General features: G+C 62.5%; 1 protein-coding gene across 1 annotated transcript; it reads left to right on the plus strand.

Moving 5' to 3' along the window:
- Positions 1 to 8,783, plus strand: INAVA (innate immunity activator). The gene is made up of 9 exons (XM_087828881.1): positions 1 to 123; positions 494 to 627; positions 966 to 1,082; positions 1,810 to 2,032; positions 4,626 to 4,679; positions 5,804 to 5,990; positions 6,144 to 6,317; positions 6,653 to 7,280; positions 8,568 to 8,783. Exons 1-9 carry the CDS (start codon positions 69 to 71, stop codon positions 8,658 to 8,660), a joined length of 1,665 nt encoding a protein of 554 aa, XP_087685007.1. The 5' UTR covers positions 1 to 68; the 3' UTR covers positions 8,661 to 8,783.
- Positions 8,784 to 9,025: the final 242 nt, after the last annotated feature.

Raw genomic sequence — 9,025 nt, forward strand, 5'->3', positions numbered from 1 at the left:
CGCGCCCCGGCCCAGGCTGGGAAGGGTGCCCCGCCTCCCCACTGTGCGCCCCCTCCCAGGAATCCACCATGGAGAGTAAGGATGAGGCCAGTGACACAGACAGCGGTGTCATCCTGCAGTCTGGTGAGTGGCTCAGGGAGTCTGAGTCCCCAGCCCCGGGCTGGCCAGGCAGAGATGCTCAGGGACTGGGGGTGGGGGTGGGTGCTGGGAGAGCAGGACCATTTTCTTGCTGGAGGGGCTTGGTCTGGAGTCTGATCCTATCTGGAGCTGGTGTCTGCAACTTCTGTGCTAATGGTCACTCGGTTGAAAAATCGCCCCCGGCTGGTGAAAAGGTCCTGCTTGTGGGCCTAGGATGAGAGAGGCCGAGAGAGAAGAGGCGTGCATGTGTGTGTGCATGTGTGTACGTGTGCATGGACACGCTTCCCTGAGAGTGGTCAAGACGATCTGATCTGCCGGAGGCTTCCCTGAGCGTGCGCCCGCCCTCCGCCCCCAGGACCCGACAGCCCGGTGTCCCCGCTGAAGGAGATGAAGGAGCTGACCTACGCTGTGCGCAAGCAGCAGCGGGCCCTGGAGGAGCGCCTGGAGGCCTGCCTGGAGGAACTGCGGAGGCTCTGCCTGCGGGAGGCGGTGAGAACCACGGGCCCCTCGGCACACCCGCACTTGGGGTTCATCCGAGGACCCCTGGAGCCACATTTTGGGATATTGGGGCTGAGGGAAGGGGGAGTTTTGACGGTCAGATGGGGGCCTAGGGCTGCGGAGGGACTGGGCAGACCGAGGTGTGCCGCCAGCTCTGGAGGAGGCAAGAGAGGAAGCTCGAAGGGGGAGGGCAGAGGATGCCAGTGAGACCACCATGGAGACGGGCTGGGGTGGTGGGTGGGCAGTGCCGGCCAGGGACAGGCTCCTCGTGGTCGGCCCCAGGCTGAGCAAGTGGAGAGGGGCCTGGATTGACCTCGCTTTCCCTGCAGGAGCTGACGGGCGTCCTGCCAGCCGAGTACCCCCTCAAACCAGGGGAGAAGGCCCCCAAGGTGCGCCGCAGGGTCGGAGCAGCGTATAAGCTGGATGAGCAGGCCTTGCACGGAGAGGTGAGGAAGTTGGGGTGGCCGCCCCTCGGTCCCCAGAGGTGGGTCCCTGAGCCTGGACCGCACACCTGGAGGAGGAAGCGGGCCGTGTCCCTCCCCTGCGCTCGGCGGCCTCCACCCGTCACTCCCATAAGGGCGCTGGGCTCCCCGTGGACGAGGGGCGCCCATGAGGTGTGGCCCTGGTGGCCATGGGGAAGGTGTGTCACCCCAGGAGGCAAGGCAGCTGGGAGCTCCGGGGAGAACTTGGGCTCGGTCCCCGGTGGGCAGATCAGTTAAGAGCTTAACCACCAGCCCAGAGAGGCAGCGGCCTGTTCAGACAGGTTGCTCCGGCCCTAGGGACGGTCCTCCTCCCCCTAAAAAGGTTGGGGGAGTGGCCCAGTCCTCCTAGGAGCCCTTCCCTTAGGTGTGAGCAGTGAAGTGGCCCAGTCCTCCTAGGAGCCCTTCCCTTAGGTGTGAGCAGTGACATTTTCCCCTGGGCTCACCTGCCCAACCCTTCGGGGTCAGGAGGGAAAGTGTCCCACTTTGGTTTCCACCTGTCTGGCTCGGCAGGTTGGTGGGTGGGTCCCGGGCCCGGGGACAACAGACTAGCTCCTGGACACCTCCCGGCTCTCTGCCCCGCACAGTGGCCCAGGGCCAGCACCCAGAGCACCGGTTGGGGCTGTTCTCTGTGTCCCCCCCCCTGCCCCGGCCTCCTGCCTCCAAGCTCACCCCCACCCACCCACCCCTGCAGGACCCCCTGAGCAGCCTGGAGCAGGAGCTGGCCCTGCAGCTGCAGATCGCAGAGGCCTCGAGGCGCCTGAGCCGCGAGGAGAAGCTGAGCCGCCAGGCCCGGCGGCAGCGGAAGCACGCCATGCTGCGGGAGGAGGAGAAGCTGCGGGCGCTGGAGCGCTGCCTGGGCGAGCAGCGGCGCCACCGAAGCTCCCTCCCCACCGCCGCCCTGCCCCTGGGCCGAGGTACGTCTGTGTCCCGGTCCTTGGTCTCTTTGAGCTCCGGCGGGACGCGGGGCGGTCACCACTGCGCTGGTCTTCGCTGAGCTGGGCCTGCGTGCACCCCAAGATGACCCTCTGCCACCCACAAGCCTCAGGGGGACCCTGTCATCAGCTCCTTAGAGAGCATTCCCCTCCCTCTGTATACGTTTCTAAACCCACTGCCCCCACCCTGAAAACTTGGACAGAAGGCGGCCCCTGGGCTGGCCTCGAGCTCATTCCGAGGGTTCCTCACCTGCAGGTGTCGGGTCACCTGCATGCCCTCTGGGCCCTCAGGGAGACGCCTTATCTGGTCAGGTCCTGTGAGCCGAGGCAGATGCCCCCGGCCTGAGAGAGGCCGCCCAGGGCCTGCATTGCTCTGCAGAGCCGCCCACTGCATGGTTTTGGGGCTGTTCAGATTGAAATCAGCCCGGCCAGTGCCCCGACCCCAACCCCTTTTCTAGAACCATCTGGCCAACAGTGCATCCCTTCCCCTTGTCCAGCGTGTCCCCGAGCCCCATGGCCTAGGGGCCAGTGATTGTGGGGCACCTGGGGAGTTGCCTGGGCCCAGGAGCAGCCATCAGTTGTATTGATGAGGCCACCTGGGTTACCTTCCAATATGTGGGTGTGGGACCTCGGGTGTGACTGCCCCTCCCCACCCCCAACCCAAACCCAGCTTGTCGGGTTCAATTCACAGACCTCCCTGACAAGGGCGTCATGCCCTTGGTGGCCCCTCCCCCTGGCCTCTCATGGGTTCCAGACCTCCCTTAGGTGAGGGGACTGGAGGAGGGGTTGGCGGTGGCCCTGGGGCAGAATTGGATTCTAGGCCTGGTAGGGGTGAGAGACTGTCAGCTGCTCCTACCCCTCAGGCTCCTACCCCTGGCCCCCTGCTTGAGGACTGGCTCTTTGGCGAGGCTCTCCAGGCTGGGACCTTGTGTGGAACCTGAAAGCTCTTCCTGGTCCCCTGTATGGTGGCCCGTGCCTGGGGGGTGACAATCACAGTGCAGGTCTCAGGAGTCCCCGCACCCCCATGGCATCTCTGGTTTAGGGTAGGAAGGGTGTGACCGGACACCTCCTAGGTCACCTCCAGCAGCCAGGAGCAGAGGCCGTGGGAGGAGGCTGACCCAGTAGACACAGGAGATGGGCAGTGGCCCAGGCTCAGGTGGTCAGACCTCTCTGTTTCGAAGGGCTCTGGCCGGCACAAGGACACTGCTGACTCCAGGGCTCCCTCCACTCCCACCAGGAACCCCAGGACTTGATGGCCTCCCACAGGCACTACAGAGTCCAGCATGACAGTCCCTAAGGGTGCCCTGCTCTGAGCAGGCAGGAGCCCCGGGGAGGGAGAAGGCCTGTCCCGGTTTGGCTCGGCCCCTCCTGGGTCCTCAGCAGCCTCCCTCCCACAGGTCCATGGTTGCTGGGGTGGTGGAGGGTTTGGGGGTGTCCCTCAGCTGCCACCATGGACACCGATGCTGCTGCTGGTTGGGAGTGGGAAGCAGGCCGGACATGCCCGGGGCTCTGGCTAACGCTGTGGGGGAGGCAAGAGGTTCTAGAACCTTCTCGGGCTACAGAGGAGAAATGGGCGGAGAGACTGATTGACCTCGGTGACCCAGGCGAGAAGGGCCCGCAGCACACACCTCCCCTCCGGGTCAGGGGCACCCAGGGTGCCTGCTCTCCTGGGAGGAGGGGGTAGAGAGGGGCTAGGAATTAGGAACTTGAAAGGTGTTTTGAATGAGGAAACAGATAAACCAAAAAAGAAAATAGCCACCCCGTGCCCTTGGAGGCTTTATAACACCCACCTGGGGCCGTGATTAAGCAGGGAGACAGGTGAGAGTAATTAGTGCTCTGCAGGAGGCGGGGAACTAATTGACTGCGGTGACCCAGGCTCGAGCGGCCGCAGCGCACACCTGGTACCAATAGCGCGGCCTCTGGACGTGGTCTCTATCTGCACCGTCCAACGTGGTGGCCACAGGCCACGTGGGGCTCGGGCACGTGAGAGGTGCCACGTGTCACCAAGGAACTGAGCTTATTTGATTTCACTTGAATTAAAATAGCAACACATGGCTTGTGGCTGCCGTGTTAGTGTGCAGTCCCAGAGTTTCTTCAGCCTGACATTTGCAAAAAATAGGAACCTTTATTCTCTGGATTTTTGTAAAAGAGCGGAGGCTGGGGACCAGGATTCAGTAAGAGGGTGTCTCCTCCGTTGAAACCAGAGCAAAGGCCTGCCGAGGGGAATGTGGGCCTTTCCGGCCCTCCCCCCTTGCCAGGAAACCAACCGCAGAAAGCCCTGGCTTTTTCTGACAGAGAAACTGAGGCCTGCAGCGTTGAAACGACTTATTCATGGTTGCAGAACTAACAGTAGAACCAGGATGAAAATCTGGCTTTTTTTTTTTTCTATTTCCAAGGGATAAATTCACGCCCAGTACAATGTTGAGCACACAGCTGGCATTTCCTGATAAGGTTCCCTGGGGGGGGGGGGGGGGGGGGGGGGGGGCGGGCCGGGCCGGGCCGGGCCGGGCCTGGGCTGCTCCCGATGTACGTGTGTTGGGTTCCTCACCTCTCTTTCCCCCCTTTGCTCTCCCAGATCTCAGTGCCTCCGATGACAGCTCCCTGTCCGATGGGCTGCTCCTGGAGGAAGGTGAGAGGGGCCGTGTAGGGCGACTGTTAGGGCCAAGCCCCTTGGGGCTCCGGCAGAGTCTATTGGTGAGGACTTCAGGGAACGTGGGGACGTGCTGGCCCCTTTCAGATCCAGATGCTCAATCATGTTGACAGGAAAGGGAAGGGTGGGTGTCTGCGGAGCCCCAGGCCTCCCCACCTCTGTCCTGCACCTTCCTTTTGATATGCACCTGCCAGAGCCAAAGAGCCCTCTGGCCACAGTCGCTGCTCTTAGTGAGAAGAGGGTTACAGGAAACATAAGTCCTAGATTGAGAACCCTGGTTACAAACCCCAAGGATGCTGGGGGTTCAAGGTGACCAAGAAGGTGTGCAGCCCTGCCCAGGGGAGTGCCAAAGCCAATAAGGAAACAGCGCACGTGGGCACGGCGGGAGCAAGAAAAACAGGTAGACGGTTCCCTGCACACGCGGCACTGGGAGCAAAGGTTAGACGTGGAGCGATGTGAGCCAAGGAGAGTCAATCTAGGGAGGCTTCTTGAAGGAGGCAGGTTGAGAATAGGGCTGTGAGGGAGGGGTTAAGCCTCAAAGGAAAAAAGTAATTTTTTTAAAACCTTTTTTAAAAACGTTTTTATTGATTTCAGAGAGAGGAAGGGAGAGGGAGAGAGAAACATCAGTGATGAGTCATTGATCCGCTGCCACCTGCAACCCCCCCACTGGCGATCGAGCCCACAACCCCGGGCATGTGCCCTGACCTGGAATTGAACTGTGACCTCCTGGTTCATAGGTCAATGCTCAACTGCTGAGCCACGCCGGCTGGGTAGAAGTCACTTATTTTTAATTTTTAAATATTTTAATGGTCTCATAACTCTTTAATCCATGTATAGTGTGTGTGTGTGAAACAAGATGAGGCTATAAATTGGCACTTTATTTTTTTAATGTATCTTTATTGTTGAAAGTATTACAGATGCCCCCCTTTTTCCCCCATTGACTCCCTGCACCCCAAGAAGTCACTTTTGAATGTCTGGGCCTAGGGCCATGGCCAGGCACGGCCGGACAAGCAGCAGTGGGAGGGCGGGCGGGGCTGGCGACAGCCGGTCCTGTTGGGCTGGCTCCCCAGTCGCTGTCTTCACAGGGTTCTTTCCTCCCGCAGAGGAAGCCCAGGTGCCCAAGCCTGGCCCAGGGTCCTCGCCCCCGAGCCTGGAGGGGCTGCAGCCCGCAGCACCCGAGACAGGGGTCCTGGACCGGGCCCCCATCCAGAACGGCCCCTGGAAGGAGACCAGCCTGGACCAGCCCTACGAGAAGCCCGGGAAGACTTCTGACCCCAGTAGCGAGTCTAGGTCAGGGCGGGGAAGGAGGAGGCGGGGCTGGGAGCAGTGGTCTGCTAGGGGATTGCCCTTGTCCCCGGCTGTGTGCGGGTGGGATTCGGGGCCCCATTTCTTGGCACAACGTGAACCCCGAATGGCCCTGACCCACCTTCAATCCTTTTGCAGCAGCCCGGCCACTACGCCGCAGGACGGGCCCAGCCCCTCCAGCCCCTGGCTGCTGGAGCCTGCCTCCTACCATGTGGTCCCCACCTGCAGCGTCCCTGGCCCGTGGCAGGGACGGACCAGCGCCCCCACTACCCCCGACATGCAGGGCAGGAGGGGCCAGTCTCAGTCTCTGAGGTAAAGGAGGGGCCATCCCAGAGACGCAGGGTGGGGGCTCCTAGATACAGCCGGGCACCTGTGGGTGGCATGTGGCCAGTACCTTCTTGGGGCCCCTCTCAATAGAGGCTGGGCCAAGCCAGGGAAGCCAGAGGCGACTCTTCTGCGAGGCCTTTTGCTCCCAAAGACTCCAGTTTTGTCGTCTGCACAAGTTTCCTCCCCCACCGTGGTCGTGTGGCCACAGAACGTGGGTGTCGGTGGGCCCACAATCGCCTTTGACTATTTCGTGATCAGTCCCTGCCTGGCCTCTGTCCCCACCCCCCAGACTCAGGATGTCTGTGTTCCTCTTCCCCCAGGATGGACTCCTTCCGGGCAGGTCCCCGCCGACGCCCCACACACTACACGGTGACTGTGCCCAGCTCCTGCTGGCCCCCGAGTGGACCCCCGCGGCCGCCCCATGCCCCCCCCTCCTGCTCCGAGGACAGTGGCTCCGACGGCTCCAGTGTGTCCCACGCCACCTCTCTAGGCAGCAGCAGCCCCGACATCTGCGCTCTGCGGCCGCTCTCGCCAACCCGGGCGCCCGGCCACCGCGGGGCCTGGGGCCCAGCCGCCCCCCGCCCGTCGCTCCTGCTGCCCCCTGGGTCCTTCCCGGGCGGGCGGTACGTGCTGGTGACTGAGGGCCGCCTGCCGCCGGGCGGCGAGCTGGACCTGGCGGCCCGCGAGGAGGAGGAGCTGGCCCTTCGTCTCCAGCAGCTCCAGCAGCTCCAGCAGCACCTGCGCCCCCGAGGCCGCCTGGCGCGCGCGCCTTCCCTCAAGGACAGCTCCGCGGCCCGCGCGCTCTGCAGGGCGGCCGTGACCCAGGAGCTGCAGTCCTGGCACGAGCGTGTCCGCCTGCGGAGCGCACGCCCCCACTCGCTGGACCGCCAGGGGGCCTTCCGCGTGCGCAGCCTGCCACCCGGGCACACCCTGGGGCCCCGAGCCCAGGTGAGGGTCAGACACGGGTGAGGGTCCCTGGGCCTCCCAGCTAGACACTGGCTGCCAGACCTGCAGGTCTGAGAGTAGAGTGACATATACCAGCAGCCTGGTGGCCGGGTGATCCCCAGCTGGTAGGAACAGACCCCCTCTTGGCTCAGGAAGGCGCCCCGGACTCCCCAGGGGCACCTCCTAACCTTGCCCGTGTGTCCAGCTCGAGAGCACAGGCCCACATACGCTGGAGGAGATGGTCCTCTCCTAGAGCTGACACCTCGTCACAGGTCCTGCCCACATTAACCCCTCAAATTTCCTGACGTGAGGGGGCAGGACAGAGGGGGGTGGGGAAAAGTGTTTGCAGAGGCCAGAGCCTATGGCTGCCTGTCGGTGGGTGGCCTCCCTGACGCTCCTGCACGCCGCCAAGCTGACAAGTGGTTGAGTGCAAGGACCCTAAGGTAGAGTGTCTGGGTTCAAATCCCAGCCCTGCCACTTACGGGTGATGCGATGGGCAGGTGGGTCAACTCCGCCGAGCCTCTCACTCCCTCTAAAATGGGAGAACTTGTATCACAGACCCTCAAGGACTTTCCGTGAGTTCATGTGTGTGAGGCGATTAGAGGGATGCGTAGAAAGTACCGGACAGCTGATGTTAGACCAGGTGGGCGGCTGGTAGGGTGAGCACCCTGACCTGTGGTGTAGGGGTGGCCACCTGGATTCTATGGCCCGGTTTTTTTTCATTCTGGAAGTGGAGCTAGCACCCATGGGTGCGTTCTCTGTCTCCCCCGCCCCTCCTACCGAAAGCTCTGCAGGGGGCGAACTCCAGAAGTGACCAGCAGGTGGCCGCTTTGAGACCCTAGATGCCCGCAGGCCCAGCTGGACGTCCCTCCTGCCTCCACCACTTCTCTGGCTGCAGCCGGCTTCTGGGCCTGGCAGCACCTGGCCCCAGTCCCAGCCGCACCCTCCCCCTTTCCCTTCCTGCGAGCTTGGGCCTGTCCTTGGCCCAGGCTCATCCCATCCCAACCTGTCAGACAGGGAGGGTGGTGAGAAGTGAGCCCAGGAAAGGGCGGGTAGGAGGTCAGGGTGCCGGTCACACCCCAAAGATTGTTGGAGCGGAAAGAGGGCCGAGGGCAATCCCTGGGGGACAGATGGCTCCCTGGGCAGGCAGGGGCTGGGTCCTTATTGATCCTACTGACTGGGGCCACTGCCGGTAGGATCTGTAAGGACAAGAGGGGCACCTGAGGGTGCTGCGTGGACACTTCTGCCCCATCTGCTCACCCGCCTCACCTTTGTTTCTGACCCTGGCAGGTGCCCACGGTGTGTGTGCTCCGCAGATCGCCCGAGGGGGCCCCTGTGCAAGTCTTCGTACCTGAGAACGGAGAGATCATCAGCCAGGTGTAGCTACGGCCAGGTGTGCCCTGTGCTCCACGTGCTGTTCCTGGCGGGGCTGAGACCCCTACCTCCTGTGCCTTCTGTAGCTCCCGTGTCCCCATCGCGGGTCGATGACCTGGAGCTGAGACTTTTTTTTTTTTTTTTAACACCAGTTTTTGTTCAAAAGTCCTGAGGATTTTTATGTCACTTGTCCTCAAGACCCCTGTCACGTGGTGATGCTTTATTCCTTGGAGACTGGCCCCCTGGACCCGAGGCCTCATTTGTCTGCCCGACAGTGTGTCTCCCTATGCAAGAAAAGTGGGGGGACCCAGAGGCAGACGGGGCCACGGCAGGTCCCCAAATGCTCGCCCTCTGATTCTGAGGACATCTGTGGA

Source organism: Miniopterus natalensis, chromosome 21, assembly GCF_054644295.1.
Source record: "Miniopterus natalensis isolate mMinNat1 chromosome 21, mMinNat1.hap1, whole genome shotgun sequence".
In the NCBI taxonomy this organism is placed as follows: domain Eukaryota; kingdom Metazoa; phylum Chordata; class Mammalia; order Chiroptera; family Miniopteridae; genus Miniopterus; species Miniopterus natalensis.

Bases quoted from the DNA above. Each gene is read 5' to 3' on its own strand.
- INAVA (XM_087828881.1), top strand. From the start codon at position 69: ATGGAGAGTAAGGATGAGGCCAGTGACACAGACAGCGGTGTCATCCTG. The intron at 2,033-4,625 runs GTACGTCTGTGT...TTGCTCTCCCAG, and splicing joins CGCCCTGCCCCTGGGCCGAG to ATCTCAGTGCCTCCGATGAC. The intron at 5,991-6,143 runs GTCAGGGCGGGG...ATCCTTTTGCAG, and splicing joins GACCCCAGTAGCGAGTCTAG to CAGCCCGGCCACTACGCCGC.